The 17,398-nt window shown below is 43.7% G+C and overlaps 1 protein-coding gene across 3 annotated transcripts in view; it reads right to left on the reverse strand.

The window, feature by feature from the left end:
• DCAF1 (DDB1 and CUL4 associated factor 1) overlaps nt 1-17,398 on the reverse strand; it is a 59,969-nt gene that overhangs the window by 13,508 nt on the left and 29,063 nt on the right. For all 3 annotated transcript variants that reach the window (XM_084839673.1, XM_084839671.1, XM_084839672.1), the window contains 12 exons: nt 16,805-17,014; nt 15,076-15,245; nt 14,739-14,863; nt 12,011-13,271; nt 11,455-11,653; nt 9,928-10,010; nt 9,491-9,575; nt 5,906-6,139; nt 5,001-5,094; nt 4,098-4,202; nt 3,661-3,734; nt 3,343-3,447 (listed from right to left, as the gene is read on the reverse strand). In XM_084839673.1, the coding sequence (XP_084695799.1) occupies nt 3,343-3,447; nt 3,661-3,734; nt 4,098-4,202; nt 5,001-5,094; nt 5,906-6,139; nt 9,491-9,575; nt 9,928-10,010; nt 11,455-11,653; nt 12,011-13,271; nt 14,739-14,863; nt 15,076-15,245; nt 16,805-17,014 (2,745 nt within the window). The remainder of the gene's footprint in view (nt 1-3,342; nt 3,448-3,660; nt 3,735-4,097; nt 4,203-5,000; nt 5,095-5,905; nt 6,140-9,490; nt 9,576-9,927; nt 10,011-11,454; nt 11,654-12,010; nt 13,272-14,738; nt 14,864-15,075; nt 15,246-16,804; nt 17,015-17,398) is intronic.

Here is a 17,398-nt window from a genome sequence, read left to right on the forward strand (position 1 = left end):
TCAGTATGTTCTGGCACTTCTTTTAGAGGTGTTGAACAGACAGATTTCCTTTCAGGAAGGACAAAGTCCAAGTGTTCAGAGAAAGACTTATCACTTTGAGAAAAAAAAAAAAAACATTCATGGACAGGCAACAAGCAGTTCATGTCCATAAACAAGCAGTTCAGCGTACAAGACAGCTAACAAAAGCCCATCATGGTGCATCTAACACAATGTACCAACTGCCTCAATGCTAACAACATGAGTGAAACAAAACAGCCTTGAATGACTGTGCAGTGAAAAATGTTATGGGCTAAAACAGCTTGTCACAAGTGAGTAAATCGTTTGTTCAAGATGACCACCTGGTCTTTGTCCTAAAAAGGAACAGATTCACCTATAGTCATCCACATTAAGTTCATCAAATATTTTCATTTACAAGTAATTTGGCTCTCTCTACACAGCTAAGTATAAGTTACTTTTCCATTCTTGCACATGAAACCAGCCTAAGTATCAAATTTACCACAAAAGGTGGGGCCAATCAACACCGTTTACAAAATATCATGCTGTTTTGGTCAAGGCAGTAGGGGGCTGGCTCATCGTTGGCTTTTTCACGATCATTACTACCACAGCCCAATGCAGCCTTGAAATGGAACCATGTCATACTGCACAGGAAGGACTTAATGAGAGAAGTGGGATAAGCCCCAACATCCCTTTTTGCCAGTAAGTCTATCACTCAGTGAAGTCGCTACATTGTGCCTGCTGAGAGAGGCCATCAGGCAACAGTAGCTGCATCTACGTAAAGTGTGACCCTACAACTTTGGCCTGTAGGGTGGCAACAACACATACAGGGCTTAGTCTCAGAACCTTCTGGATGCTCGGACTCAGCTTTGGCAGATGTGAAATATTAAGAGTGCCCTTGAACACAGACTGCCTTTCCAGCACCACTGAGTAACCAGCTATCACACACACATTCAGGGTTAGGGAGAAGGCAGAGGGTACTCCTTCCAGTTGTGTGTGGATGTAGTCCTATCCAAGACCCACGTCCTTATATACCTCTCCATAAATAAAATATGTCCAGCTGCCAGGGTATATATTAATAGCCTGGCTGAACTGAACTAAGCAGAGTTTTGCTAGAAGGAACATGATTCTGTTTTTTCAACTAAGGGATCAATTCAACAGTAACAACCAGGCCTTACTAGTAGATGGGGTAAAACTAAGGATGCTTCAGGGCAGAGGTCTTTTCACGTAACAAAAGCATTGATCCCCATTTCTCATGCCTACTAGTCCAAATGGCAAATAGCAGGTTTGTTACAGATGACACACCTCAAAACTACTGCAGTGGGCGGGGGGACAGAGACACCTCACAATGCATAGTACCCCTGGTTTGTGACACCTCATCTATCCCTTTTCAGTTTAGCCCTATAGTGCAAAAACATCCAGAGGTGATGTACTATCTAGGAACACCCAGAGAAGGTTTCTACACTGGCAACTGGAGAACGCAACACTACTCTTGGAGAACAACAGGAATAGCAATGATGAAGCTCTGATACAACTGTTTACAATTTGGCTTCCAAAAGCTCATGTAACTAGAGGACGACTCTGAAGACCTTATAGAGCAACAATGGAGAACTACCAGAACGTGTGGGGGTGTGTGTGTGAAATTACAACTGCTCCTTGTGAGAACAAGGATCACTAAAGCCTAAAGGAGAGAAAAAAACCAGACAACACCCACCCGTACACACACCTGGTTTAATTTGAGGAACAAAGCATTATTTGATCCTGTTCACATCTTTGGCACTATCCTCCAGCTGGAGGCTTCTATACAGATGGGCAGATGAGAGCTCCCCTCCATCCAGGTCTGACTACTAATTACAGTTGGCAGCTCTTTTTGCCCATTCCCTCTGCAGCAAGCAAAGGTGAGGATGCAAGGATAGCTACAGATAAATAATGAAGGGCACCACCAGCCCACCCATCAGGAAAGCGAGCATTAGCTCATGTCTCATCTTTCCATTCCTTGTGCAACCAGGGCTTCCAGGAACAGTGTACAGCAGGGGGAATTTGTTAAGAGAGCTGCACAACAGGGCACTCCAAATGTTGTTGGACCAACTCCCATCAGCCCAAGGATGATGGGAGTTGCTATCCAACATCATCTGGAGGACCAGAGGTGGCTCACCCCAAAGGCAATTGGCCTATGTCTCATACTATCTGGAAAACCAAGAATTGAAAATATTACAGAAAGGGGCCTACTGCCTGAGGAAAACATTCAGCTTCATTGGAGATAGAATAGGCAAAAAATTAGGAGTGAGGTTTTAGGGGCTTCTGATGGGCTTATATCACAATGAGAATGTACTTAAATGCATTATGTGATGATAGGCAAGGGCAAAAAAAATGTGTTTTTTTTTTAATAGTGACACACTGCCCAAGGGGAAATGCTTAATGCAATCTAATCTAAAAGACATTTGAAAATCAAAACAGCAATTCTATTCTGAGTTAAGCAAAAAGTAAAATTTCAATATGCCATGTTCTCCTAAAGTTTTTTTTGCCATGACAGTGGCCTTGCCTTTGTTTCTGTTGTAAACACTGGTGGTATTTCTACTCTGACATAAATAAGCAAAAACAATTCAACTACCAATCTCACAGAAACTAGACAGTAAAGTGCAAATCATTTGACAGAAGAGCTAGTACTAAAATTACCAGAAGCTTCAAAAGTCACTGAATACAGGCATGCAGCTGAAACTTAGGCAGTTCCTGCAACCCTAAAGAGCAACAACAGTAACCAATTTTAGTTCTCCTAAAGTTAACTAAAGGAGAAGCCTACTAGAGAAACAATGGGCTAAGCCAGATGCTAGCAAACAGCAGAATCTTTAAAAAGGTGTGTATTCTTTCCCATGATAAGCAATGACCAATTTCATAGTCAAGCCTAGTCATTTCACAGCTCATTGTGGGAAGTAAAGACACTGGATGGATGCCATGGAAATCCATAAATCATCATAATTTATCTGCCTCTTTTCTCATTCACATCCTGATTAGAGTGATCAGGTTGACTGTCTAATTTAGATGTGCAATGACCCATCAATTTAATCACCCATCCACATAATTGATTAATAGGGAAAAATACAAAACTTTATTATAAAATTATTGTAAAAAAATATAGTTTCTACTAGCATGTCAACAAATGCAAACAACATCAAGCACTCACCAGAACTCAACTCAAAATAGCTTTTCAGTGTGCTATCTGTTAAAACAAACTGAAAACATACATACAGGTGATGTGATAAAGATGTAAAAACAGCTTTCAAAACGTTTTCTAAATGGTTCAGCTAAAGAGTTACCCTTTAGGAATCAGGAGGAAATTAAGCTTCTCACCTGGTCTTCCTCCTCATCTTCCTCATCTTCTGCCAGACGCTGCCTGCCCACCTCATAGAGCCTGCACACAGTATCCATGTTCATGGCATCCATGCTTCCTTGATTCTAAGACAGGAACCACATACCCAACACAGTGAGTTAGCTTATAGCCACACATGTTACACTGACCTATACGCAGCAACACCATCTGCCTAGTCTTCTCCATCACAGTTAGACACACAAGTTTACAATTCAACAGCTGTTTAATTACCTTATTTGGTTAAGGGGCATCATATAACAAATGCTAACATATTTCTTGTTATTATGAACGACATTTACCTCAATAACAGCTAAGTAACAGTCCTTTGTGTCTGTACACAGGTCAAAGATGTTCCTTTTTACATCAATGGTAGCTGGAAAACAACAAAACAGAATCAACAGGAGCCTGCATGCTTTAATCCAGAGGTGAGCAAACTTCAGGCTTCCGGGATCTTTTCCACTTTTTTTTTTAAACTAGAAACCTGAAGTCCACCTACTGGAACTGGGGGGGCGGGGGGAATAGAGAGCTTTCAGTTCCTTTGGTGTAGCCCTTTCTTTTTCCTGCTGTTCACAAGAAAAACCTTTTTGGCAATGCTGAACCAAACTTGAGCTCTGAAAATGAGATGTAATAAGATCAGTGGGTATTTCCCCAGAAAGTCAGATAGCATTTTTCAGCAGAGAAAAGTGACTTATTTTTGCCCAACATAATTGCAGGTAAATGCAACCACAATCTTTACCAATTGGTTTGTAGTCTGTTGCATTGAATGTTCTGAAAGATGACCCAAAGGGGCTTCGCATCCTCTCCTCCAGCAGGTCATCTTCATCATCAGCCTGTAACATAGCTGATCGAAGGAGAAAAGAGTAAACACAGTTGCTTGTGGACTAAAATAGTTTTTAGGGGACACAGTAAAAAGCCACTTGTAACACTGAAACTTAAAAATGTTTAAATGTTGCTGAATATTTTTAAACAGACAATTGCTTTTAGAGTGGAACAGAAGGGACCATAGGGGTCCATATGCAGAAAATGGAAAATATCATGCAGTCATGAACAGAATGTATAAATTCTAATATATTTTATTTGAAGAATTTGAGTTACTTGCTGGATAATGGACTGGGTTTGCCATCAAGACCCCTCCGCCTCCCCCCATAAAGGACACTGAGTAGAACAGCAAGGATGGATTGGCAGAAAAGGGCACCAGATTTGGGCGGGGGAAGGAACAACGGGGGAAAGAATGAAGGTAAAGCAACATTTTGGAAGAAGGAAAAGGACATCACAAGAATATGGAAAAACAGAGCAACCAACAGCAAATGGAAGCATATCCCACAGGAGCCAGCTGCTATCCTTTCTGTATTTCTGCAAGGTGGCAGAGAGTAACCAACCAACTCGCTGTGTAGATTCAGTCAACTTTTTTGAAATCCACATGGGGATTTTACATACCCTTCTGGCACCCAGCCAGCAACTGACCCAGGAGCCATTTCTTTTTAGGGTCGTAAGATGTCATTTTGCAAGCATTGGCTATGTAAGTTTTTCCTGTTTTGTTCTGTGCTATAAGCACAAGAGAAAGAAAAGCTACGGTGTAGCTGCTACTGCCAACTCAAGGAAGTGCTGAAATCAGGCCTCTGACTAATAGGCAGCTTACCTCCATACATAACTGTTCCTGTGTGGTTGAAGACTACACGGCACTGATCCAAGGCTGGCACTGTATGTAGCAAGTGGAAAGTTCGCAGGTCCCACTGAACAGTGCATTAAGGAAGACTCCACACAACAGTCTATCACTATATTTATTACACCGGGAACCAGCATATTAGTAATTCCAAATATATTGTTATTGGTGGATGTTGCAGAAAATGCTTGAGGCAAAGCTTCCAGCACTGATTCAGCAACTACAACCAAAATCAAAGGGCACTTCCCAAAGTCAAGAGACTTTATCTACCTCAGGGGTGGAGACCAAAAGGGAAGCGCACTCTGATTTCTGCCAGCAGCCAGGGGACCAAGGGCCACTGAGAAGCTGCACCCCTGCTTCCTAGGAATAACAACGAGCCAAGGAGGAGGCCAACCTGGCCCATCTGTCAGCCAGAGGAGGAGCAGTTGCAGGGCACTCACTTCCCTTTCTCTGCCAGGGAGAATGTCTCGCCCCAAGCAACAGTTGCCCCTGGTCCTGGGACTGCAGAAGGGGAAAGAACGTCTGGCCCCATCTATCAGCCAAAGGAACAAGAGGCAACAATTCAAGCAAGAAGAGCAGCAAGGGAAGATCAGTCTGGCACAAAGTGCATTTCAATGCTCGCTTTTAACTGATCTCCCTCCTCTTCCTTTTCCCTCCACTCTGGGGGCCAGAGACCAGAGTGGGCTTTTCTGGTTAGGGAAGCCCTGCGCCCAGTGAGGCAGAGCTGGCCAGGGCCCTGGCACTCCTCAGAGGAGGAGTGAAGGGGACTTGGCCGGCTTTGCCTGCCCCACCTCCTTCCCATCACATGCTACAAACATCAGCTCATCACACCAGTTTCTTTAAGATTCTCACGTAAGTCACAGTTAAAACAAAAAGGATACAATTTCTGTGTTGACTATAACTTCCAGCCCGTTTGGATGAAAAACGCCACTGATGGTCATATTGAATTTATCAAACTTATGTATAGCCTGCGCAGAGCGGACATCCCAAAGGACACCATCATTTAAGACAAGGTCATCGGTGGGGTTAAAGGTGGCACAATTCTTCTTGTAGTTGTTTGCAAGATCTGGGTTAAACAGAGTCAACAGCTTGTTGCCAGTCTGAATATCATAGATCTTTTAGATTAAAAAAGAAAAAGAAAAGAAATTAGTCAAGATCTGCAGTACCAAAAGAGAAACAAGCACACACAGTCATTTCCTAATCACTCATTGTGGATGGCCATCTCCCCTTAACTCGCTTATTCTTCTTCAAAGAGAGTTTACCAGTTCATGCTCAGCCTCACTCCCTCTGTGTTTATCCATTCTGTATTCTGACAGAGCCCAGAAATCATTACAGACGCTACAGCAGTAGAAAAACACCAAATCCTCATTACTGTATGAAATTTACTCTTAGTAAGGGAGTAAATCCTATGGGCCCCTAGGCAGAGTATAGGGGGCCATAGGATATTTTGGATTCCTGGATCTGAAGTCAGAGACAGCGCTCCAAACTTGGACCCAGGAATCTGCGCTCCCTGCCCCCACCCCCTCTGCTTGCAGCCGGCACAGAGAGATCCGTGCCAGCTGCCTCTCTGAAGTTGCAAAAGTTACCTTGGAGAGGAGGTAAAGGGGGTGTTTCATGGGTGGGGAGGGGACTAGAGAGGCCAGGTTACGCCATATCCTGAGGCCCCTCTAGCCTCCTTCCCTCCCCCTCTGAAGCGCCCTCACTAGATGAGCAAAAAGTTCGTCTAGCTGAAATGCTGAGCAGGAGGTGTGGCAGGGGTGAGGACTGCCTCCACCGCGCCTCCCACTCTGCACTGGATACTCATAGGCCTCCAAGTTCGGAGGCTTACAAGTATCAAGGATGGATCCCATAGGACTGCGCCCTAAGCCAGTCATTCAGTAATGTTCCCGCAAGGTTAAGAGACAGACACACTTCATTTGCTAGCTTATGAATGAATAGGTGAATTATTTACCTTGCCACCTGCTTCCCTTTTTAAAACACTATATTTTAGAAGCAGAGTTTAAGAATTTGAACAAGGGCTTCCTCTTCCTGGAGCCTCACACTGTCAGCATTTGAGAAAAGCAAATAGCAAGAATTTCACAAGTTTAAAATAACTCCCTTTCTTTCCTAACACTTGCATGGAACCACTTTCTCTATACTTCAATCACTCTCAATACCTCAGTCTTCCATAAACTTACACAATCCTCTTCGAGAAGAGCTACAGCATAATAATGTGCACTCAGCAGAAATAACTACAACTATCCTCAGTTAAATGACGGACTACACTAAGTTTTATGATAACACTAAGGCTGCAAAAGCCTGTTGGACAAAGGCGATGCTGCTTCTAGAGGGTAGCTATGAACACATTTACTAAAGCATAAGCTTTCATGGACAAGAGCGCGCTTCGTCATATGAACTCAAGTCCATGAAAGCATATTCCATAATAGAAGTGTTAGTCTTTAAGATGCCACAAGACTCTTTGTTGCTATTACTTTTATGCTCTGTACAGCACTTTCCATGCAGCTAACCCTAAACAGGAATATTTACAGGTTGCACAGTCTGCTTCTCTGCAGGAATATTTCTTCTGACCCCTTCAAACTTTAAACCAAGCAACCAAGAAGGACCCTTCACAAGTGAGCCTTGTGGAAACTGAACACCCTTGACAGACAATGCCAGCGTTCCAAACTGGGCAAGCAACGAGCTTTCTAGATCAGTGGAACACGAGGAATATGTTCCTCATGCTTCTCATGGAGTCATTCCTCTAATTGCCAGAGAATGTCCCACAAGTTCACAAGCTGTGCAAGTTCCTGTGCTGAAAAATGTTCTGGGATGTCTCAATTCACAGCCTGTTACAGAAAATGGCTCCAACTGATATTGTGGGTTGTAGATTATTGTAATAAAGAGGCTATCACAAAAGGATTCTATGCAGTGAAGAAAGTTTCACAAAATGAAAAGGAAGAAGTTAGCATTTTGACATATATGCTAAAAAGTGTTTTACAGACCCATTCCTTTAAAACAATTTTCATACAGATGCTTAACTGGGAAGCAAGCTAGTTATTCATACTCTACGCATCTGATTTGTTTCGTTTACACTTTTCTCAGATACATTTTATTTACAGATTCCCTGCAATACTACTTTCCCTTTGCTGAAGCTAAGAATAAATATTTTCAGCCCGCTGCCTCACAAATTACCAGCTCACAAGTGGAGATCAGATTTCCCTCGAAGGCTAACAGAAGGCACGACAAGGCAACATAGAAAGATACTTTGTTTAAACGCAAATATATAGGGAAATCAACAACAGGGAAAGGACAATTTTGAAGAATTTGAATAGGTTTATGTTTTGTGACATTTGTTTCCTCAAAGTGAGAACGTCCCTGGCATTAACTGTACTTGTTACTGCCACCTTCAGATTGCTTTTCACTCTTCGTGATTTTATAGCAGTGAAACAATAGACAAATTCTCTTAAAATTACTGGGTTGGATCTAAGGAATCCTTTGGGCAAACGAAAGGCCCCCTTCCTCTTGTTGAAAGATCCAGATCTAGTGGAGGCTCCTGATGGAGAAATGGGGTAGGTAATTTTGCCTATTTCTCTTTTCCCCTGCAGCCCACCTCCCTCATACCTCTTTCCCATGCTGTTCTGGAGGGTCCAGGGGCCGCAGGGGGAAGGAAGGAATGGTAGAAATCATTTCTCTCTCCCACCTTTCTTCCAGTGGGAATGTCCTGTGAGTGGAGTTCCTCTCTCAGGAACTCTGGATCCAAGCCACCAATTCATCTTCATTTATCCCAAAATAAAGTGTTATCATAAATAAAGTTCTACAGATGTTCTCTTTAAAATATCCAATGTCTTTTGCAGTTAGGGAAGAAGCATTTAGTGATCCATGACCAAAGTTTTGCTTTTTAAGAAGAAGTTCCAGAAAACATCCCTTTAGATTACTAAAGATGCCCAAAGAAAGAGGAAGGGAAATATGGTACACCGTTTGACATTAATGAGCCAAATGGTCAAAGGCCATCTATAATCCAGAACCATGAACTTGCTCCATCACCTGATCCTTTTGAATCATGTCACACTCTTGCCTCACAGTCACATCTGAGCTCATTTCTCATTTCTATTTCAAGCAATGCCAGAGGCCGGTCAGCCCCCCTCAACACATTTTTCGCTGATACAACACTTCCTTTTCTCTTATATAATGTGGTCATTTTATTGGTAACAATCCAGCATTCCAATCCGTCAAACTCTTTCAGCATTAACCTCACCCCCTACACCTGTCTTCCCCAGCCTGGTGCCCTCCAGATTAGGAAATGGCCATGTTGCTGGGGATGATGGAAGCTGCAGTCCCAACACATCTGGAGGACACTGGGATAGGGTCTACACAATGTTTTGATGGAAGCTGTTCCCATAAGGCATGGTACTGGTTTGTAAGCCACTTCAACATGCCCATATCAAGAATACTGCACTGGCTTCCAAAATTCTACAAGCAATACTTACATGGGCAATGTCCCCCTTTGTGCCAATGACCCTGTCCTGTGAATGCTTGCTGAACTCCACATAATGGTCATCTGTGAAGGAATGCCTGCATGGGAGAATCAAATGCTCAATAAACACCAAACATTAACCAAAGCTTTTTCTCAAGAGTCATTTCTGTGCACTCTTATGTAGAATCATTTAATGCATTATATTGCATCACACAGTACATAAGACTTAGTTCCTGAGCTAACACTAAGAGGTAGCCACTTCCCTACTACTATAAATACCCTGCAATCTCTATTTCTCGGGCAATCTTTACCTAACAATCAGCCCATTAGGCACTTGAACAAATTTCTATAATGCACTCAAGTCCATAAAATTATAGAAACTTTTAAAGCCTGCTTCTTTAATGACCTGATTTATTTAGGATAGGAAAAAATGGTAAAGAGTGTATGTACTTGGTTTCAAAGACAGACTTCATTCCCCACAATGCAGAAAGAGGCTGGCTCCACGAAGCAGATGTCAGCAATAAAGAGCCATCCTGTAGTTTAGGGGAGAGAACACAAAGCAAAAGTATGCTGCTGTTGTACATATGGATACACTCCTTTGTAGCATGATGTTAGTAGAATTCACTGACCGGGCTTGGACAACAGGCTGCTGCTCCTCATCACTTATTTAGCCCATGAAACCCACGGGCACCAGGTTCCATATGCAACCCCTGCTCAGGCTTGTCGTGTCGTGAGAATTCAGTGAGCGTGGGTTATGCGAGCGTTAAACCACCCTAGCATAACCCTAAAACAGACCATGGGCTTTGCAAGAGTTGTTTAACCTTCACACAACCCACACTCGCTGGGTTCACACAGCACAATAACCCCTAAGTGGGAACTGCATATCCAAATGGTAGCCACACATGCTCCACATGGGCCGCAGCCTCACCATGGGTTACATAATCCACAGTGGGCTGTCATGTCATATGAACAAGTCCTCTCCCTGTCATTTTGTTTTGGGAAGAAGGAAAGCTATCAGTGCAGCTAACTGTTCCATGGCACAGGTAATATTTTTGGTAGTTAACAATACTGCCAGTCTAAGGGCCAGTATGATCACTTTCATCGCAAAGATAAATCCAGCCACCATATGATTGGTTGGCTGGGTTGAGAGGCTATTACAGATCAGTTGTCCTGAGCAAAGCTTCATCATCACGCACATTGGCACAGGAAAGTAGCTTTTCATATGGTCAGTTTAGGATCAGTTTGTTGTTTGGCAGTCAGAGTTCTAAAACTCATGACATCTGACAGTAGGATACGGAAAATGAACAGCTCCTGTGCCTTGCAAACAGGATTGGTTCTTGGAAACCACTCTCTCCCTCAAACTTTTGCATTTTCAGATGAAAAAAAAATCGATCCACCTTCTGCTGCTAAAAAGTAATGTACGAGCTGAAATTGACAATTACAGACTACATCAGCTTTCCCCAACTTGGCTCCTGCCAGATGTGTTGGACTACAACTCCCATCATCCCACACCAACATGGGCATGCTGGCAGGGGATGATGAGAGCTGTAGTCAAACATATCTGGAGGGCACCAGGTTGGGGACGGCTACACTATACTTTCATATAACTCACAGTTGCTTATATTGGAAATTTGGAGACCTTTGACAAATTACAGAAAGCAATAACTAAAAATGCCCCTTATACAAATACATTCTTATCACAACATCCAACCTAAGACTGTGCCACTTTGTCTCATGGCAAAAGATGTCTAGATGAGAAGACGATATTAAGCATGTCTGGTTTATACACACGCCTGAATGTAAGTTAGGTTCCTCTGTTTTAGTTCTGATTTTGCCTTTGTTCCTGGGTACACCCTCCTTTCTGATGCCTCAGAGTCTTGACTATGCTTCTGATCATTCATGAAGATCAGAAGCCCCAAGGTTATTATGGCACCGGCACCCACAGTGCCACCTGAACACTCTTCGTGCTTTCCTTACCCTGGATGGCTCAAGATGTGTGATGGCAGAGTTGTGGCACTTATAGCTGGCCTCCTCCTGCCCACTGAAGACATTGTAGAGTTTCAGGTGCCCCGTGCAGGTGCCCAACATCAGGAATCGTTCCCGTGCAGAGAATGCACAACACGTAAAACCACTTTCATCTTCATTTGCTTCCCGGAACACAGAAATTGGACGGAACCTGGAAATGAAAGAGCAGTGGAGTGAGAATGGGAACTTTAAGTGATGGGAAGGAGAGGAGTGTAAGCAGTGACCAAACACAGCTGAAGCTCAAAAATCGTGTCTGACAGCTTGCTAGGATGGAAGTCACGGCTTCAGCTTTCTTCTTAAGGGAAGACAAGCTTTGGCAATTACTCCAAACGCGGAAGGTGCTGCAGATAACCATCAGTACAGAAAAGCGAGAAATGGCATATGGAAATCTTCCTAATTGTCACTATGGCATCATGTGTTTTGTGCAAGATGCTGCCTGGAACCAGAGTCCACTTTTAGAAGGCTTGGTCAAAAGAACCATAGGAATTCAGAAAAACGTCTTCCTTACCTGCTGAATATAAGGTGTCTATCAAAGCATCCACCATCCACCCCGCCATACTTTGGAAAGGCTGCCCTGCGGGTCAGCCGCGAGGTAAAGTTAGTTGGCGCCTGGCGCCTCTGTTTTGGCTCAGGACACTGGTGGGGCGTAAAAAGAGAGAAGGGGGGGCAAGTGGCCACAGGGTTCTTGCAGCGAGCGTGCTGCTCCCTAAGATACTCTGTGATTATACTGTCCAGCGTGGGAGGGGAAGGGAGGTGCCTGTCCAACTGTTTTTTGATAGCTGGGCTCTGGCTGTAGGCGCCATGGTCCGATTTTTGCCGAAGCACTCTGATTTTCCTGCCATTGCAGGGAGATGGCCTCTCTCGGACGAAGCTAATCCTGCCAATCACAGGGGAGCTGGTGGCGTGAGATGGGCCTGGGAGTGCCAGTGAGCCCTGGCAGGCAGTCGGCCTTGGCTGGGCATGGACAGAGGGCGCACCGGAACCTACAGAAGGATGGTTAGTCAACCGGGCTGAAATGCCATTTGCAATACGAGGGGTACGAGGCAGAGACACAGGAGAGGCAGCGGCAGGAACAGGGGTGAAGGCGGAGGAATGAGATGCTGCCGTCATGGGTAGATCCGCCTCCTTCGTAAGGACGGTAGCAGTTTCTCCTAGCCCTTTAGAGATGAGATGGTTCCTGATCAAGAGGAGCAGCTCCTTCTCGGGGAACGAAATCCTCGACTGAGCCACCACATCCGCTTTCTGCAGTCGAGCCAGGGAGACATCTGTCCCAATCAGCAAGGGCTTCCCCGAGACGCGCTCTATCAGCTCGGCAGCATACTTGCAGAACTTCACATGCTCGCTGCGCTTATCCTGGAGCACAGGCTCCTTCATCAGCTGCTGAATCTGGCAGCTGCTGAAGAGGGGCAACTTGCTGATGATCTGCCGGACCGTACTGCTCCGTGACAACCCAACCAAGGCCTTGCAGGCCAGCGCTCGGATCTGGTCCGCGTCCGTAATGGGCATTTTGACGGACAGCAAAGACAGCAGCACTTTGATGCCATTGTTGGACTGCACCACATTCCACATCTTGGCCAAAGTGTGCTCGCTGCTCCTTGGCGCCTGAGGGAGCGTCCGTCGGGGGGTCCCAGAGATGAATTTACCAATGCTGGAGATGCGATTATCTGGGCCGCACACACAGTTTATGATTATCTGAAGGGCTGATTTCTGGATCTCTGCATCATGAATAAAGTATTCGCCTTCAGCAAGTCCCAGGATGATGCTGATACCTAACCAAAAGGAAGCATTTTCACTGAGTCATTAGTCTATCAAAGTATGACGCAGGCTAGTATAAGAGGCAGGATGAGTCAGTCTTTACATTATAGGTGTGGTGCAGCTGTTGCTCTCCCGCAGTTCTGTCCTATACTGGTCCAATACAGATTGATGAAGAAAACATGGGACAGGCTAACAATGTGATTATTTTTCATGCCAGCATATCATACACAGACACAGACACACACCAACCAGAAGGTAATCACACTGACTGTCTTCACATATGATCTCCCTGATCTTAATGTTACCAAGGTCATGTGCAATGAAACCACGTGAAAGCAACAACCACACTACTACAGTAATGTAAAAACTGGCCCACAGAGCAGCCAAAGAGAATACACAAGTCAGTTTCATTCCGATGTCCCCTTGCTTATCTCCTGCTCTCACATTCCTTTTAATTCGAGATGGGGAACATGTGGCCCTCCAGGTGTTGTTGGACCCTAACTTCCATCACCCCTCACCATTAGCTATGCTGGCTAGGGCTGATGGGAGTTGCAGTCCAACAGCATCTCGAGGGCCACACATTCCCCACCCCTGCTCTTAATGGTGACCATGTCTAGCAGTACTAGATATCCCACGTTATTGATTCATCAATGCAGAGGCAAGCCAAGCAGAGTTTACTGCATATTGTACATTGCTGATTTACAGCCAAGCAATTCAGAAGAATGTAGGTACTACTAAGAGGGCTGAAAGAGGAATTCATCAGGTGTCACTATTATGAAAATCAGATATTACATGAGGATTAAACAGAAAGAAGGAACGGGTGTGTGTGTGTGTGTGTGTGTGTGCGCGCGTGAAGATGATAAAACAATGAATAAGGTTTTCATCAATTCTATTTCTACTTAAAATGCATTTGTAGACACTACCAGACAAATTAAACACTAAGGTATGCAAAGAAGGCCTGCCCTGGTTCAGCAAAATTGAGGTGTTTGTTATGCTGATCATTAATTAAGTATAATTGTTATTGTCTCTTTGTAGTGCAAACCACTTTGAGCAGTTTTTTGTAGAAAAGTAACATATAAACTAAAATCTAATCTTTCTGGGTTTCTCCTCGCCCCCACCATGCTTGGCATATCTTGTCTTAATATTCAGAGCCCAGCAGATGGAGAAAGACCATTAATCTGCAAGTTATGAATCCAAGGTGAAAACAGCAGGGGAAAATAGGATCAAGAATATCTGGGAGTATCACAACAGTCCTTCCTCAGGATCTGAAATTGCCATTTTGATATGTACTTGTATAGATCATGTGCAAGATAGGAAGTTACAAAGAAAATGACATACCACAGATCATCTAACACTGACTTTAGTCAGTCATTGACCTATATCCCAGTCATGCACAATTTATGAAGCTAACACTGCAGATATTAGTGAAGTGATTCATAAAGAAAAGACGTACGCAAATGAGGAGGCCAGGTTCTACATACCCACAATGGAAATAGAAGTTCCTCCCTCATCCACCGTATCCACTGCCTCTGCTAACTGTAACTGGATTTTCGGAACCACAGTAAGGATGGCCAGAACATCCAGGGCATAACGCACAGTGTCATTTCTGGAAAGCAAAAGCATATAACTGTATATAACTCAAAGCGCTATGAAACACTTTAATACAAACCTTAGCTATGCAAGACCACCCCACCAGCAGCCCTTGCAGGCAAGGAGGGAGTGTACCATGTGCATGTGCCAGATGGCCACCTGGGGCAATGGTCAGCACTGGCCAAGCAGCAACTTATAAAGCTGTGTTAAACTCTATCATTCTCTCACCTAGCGTAGTAGGTCTTCCAGTTGCATGCTATTGAAATAAGCTGGAGCATGAGCTGCACGCAGGATAGCTTGAGAAAAACCTCCGCTGGATCCCAATATAGCTGTCCCGGCCCGTATTCTATAAGAAATTCCATCATCTCTACAATCTGTTCATGAGTGTAGGAACAAGCCTGCAAGGAGAAGGAAGTATTTAAGCAGGCTTGCCTTCCTTAAAGAAGTTAAGAACTAATGCACCTTAGAATACGAATGAATGAATGAGTGTGTGTGTGTGTGTGTGTGTGTGTGTGTGTGATCTGCCTTTTCAGAAAAGCACTGAAGCTGGTTTACATAAGTTACAAATGTTAAAGTCACAAATTAAAAGCAATAGCACATATAAAACACCACCAATGACCTAAACCAAAGGTAGCTAATTTGTGGCCCTCCAGGTGTTTTGGCCTATAACTCCCATCATCCTTCACCATTTATTTATTTCTAGGCTGTCTTTCAGGGCAGGAACCCTCCCAAGGTGGCTTACAACCATAATATTCATTATAATTAAAAAAAAACCATTTTCAGTGATAAAACAGCAAACATTAAAAACACAAACACCAGCATAAAACATCTGGCCTAGGCAGTACTAAAAACCTACAGTACAATTGCAGCTACAACCCAGAACAGTCCAGGAAAACATAATCAGGAGAAAGTGAGAATTAGCAACAAGTCTTCAGGGCCTTCTTAAAAGCCTGCAACGTTGGGGCCTAATGCACCTCCCGAGAGCAACACCTTCCAGAGGTGTGGGGCCTCTGCAGAAAAGTCCTTCTTAATTGGCTATGCTGGCAAGGGCAGATGGGAGTTGTAGCCCAAAACGTCTGGAGGGCCACAAGTTGCCCACCCTTGACCTAAACTACAATCAATAAGCCTCAGATCTAAATGCCTGACAAAATAAAAAGGATTTAACATAGTATCAGATTATAAAATATTAAGACTTGGGGCCCTCTGGGAAGGGAGATCTATAATTGTGGTGCCACCACACAGAAAGTCCTGCCCCATTCAGTAGACTCAATGGAATAGAAGATCTAACCTCGCACAGCAGTGGGACACAGAGCAAAACCTCATCTGCTGCTCTCAGGGGTCTCGTAGAGGAGAGCAGTTCTGAAGATACATTTAGCCAACATGTGGAGCTTTAGGACTAATAACCATCAGTTTAAATATCTGAGAGTATTTGCATCCCAACTTTCTGCTAAAAAATATAGCACAAGGCAGCTAACAATACTTCATAAAAACTACTCCAAATACAAACACCTTAAAATCAAAGCATAACAAACAGATTAAAAGCCTAAGTTAACTTTAAAAACAAACAAGCATAGAAGTTGCTGAAAAATGACCTAAATAACACTGTCTAGGCCAGAGAGCAGGAACTCAGAAGGGAGAGGGCCACACAAAACTTTCTCGTGAAAGAGAATTCCACAAATAGAATAAAACCCTAAAGAAGACTGAAAGGCAGTGCAAATGAGCAAGAACTGGCATACTCCAGTTCTTGCTCCCTACATCCAGCTCCCATCAGGAGCAACTCCAGAGAGGACATACTGGAAATTAGTCTGTGAGATTCACAAAGCATCAACAAAGGTAGCCAAGTCCTTGATGTATCAGATGTCACTGATAAAAAGAGATTTTATTTACTTTATTGAGAAAGTATTTCAAGGGTGGCAGGCGCAAGAAGTTCGTCTCCTTAACAAAGCACACTACTTACCTTATATGGAGGCTGTGGATGGACCAGAATTCCACCTTCTGTGCGCTGGAGTGACTGCTTCACTTGTTCCACTTTGATGGCAAGATGAGCTTCAAAATACCTGCGCATGGCCATGCAAGTGTGTTTCCCAGTCTGGCGGCTAGCAAAGATCTCATCATCACTCAGCAGCGCACCCTGAGTTTGCAGGTTTAAGATATCTAGAGTGCTAATCTAGAAGGAGAAAGAAACATCTTTGCCATCATTTCATTCCTAATGCCTAAAGGCTCATTACCTCCCTTTTTAATTCAAAGGAAAGGCTTTTAGCCAAAGGAACCTGTGCACCAAGAAGCTGTGTTAATACTGTTGTCAGAACTTTCCAACATACAAGCAACCTGACAGAGCAGTTCTGAAAAAACTAACCATGGCTTATTCATCTGCAGTTAAAGTGGATCAATATCCACTTAAAAAGCTATTATGCAACACACCCAAAAGGACAGAAACAGGAAAAGAACAGGGAAAGGGGCATTATGCCATTGTAGGTGACTTCATCCTCACTGGTAACTCTCTAGTCTTATTGCAGTAACAAAACTCTCTAGTCTTATTGCTATGAAGAGG

This window comes from Heloderma suspectum, chromosome 2 (assembly GCF_057233095.1).
Source record: "Heloderma suspectum isolate Gila_16-S chromosome 2, 16-S_ref, whole genome shotgun sequence".
NCBI lineage: Eukaryota > Metazoa > Chordata > Lepidosauria > Squamata > Helodermatidae > Heloderma > Heloderma suspectum.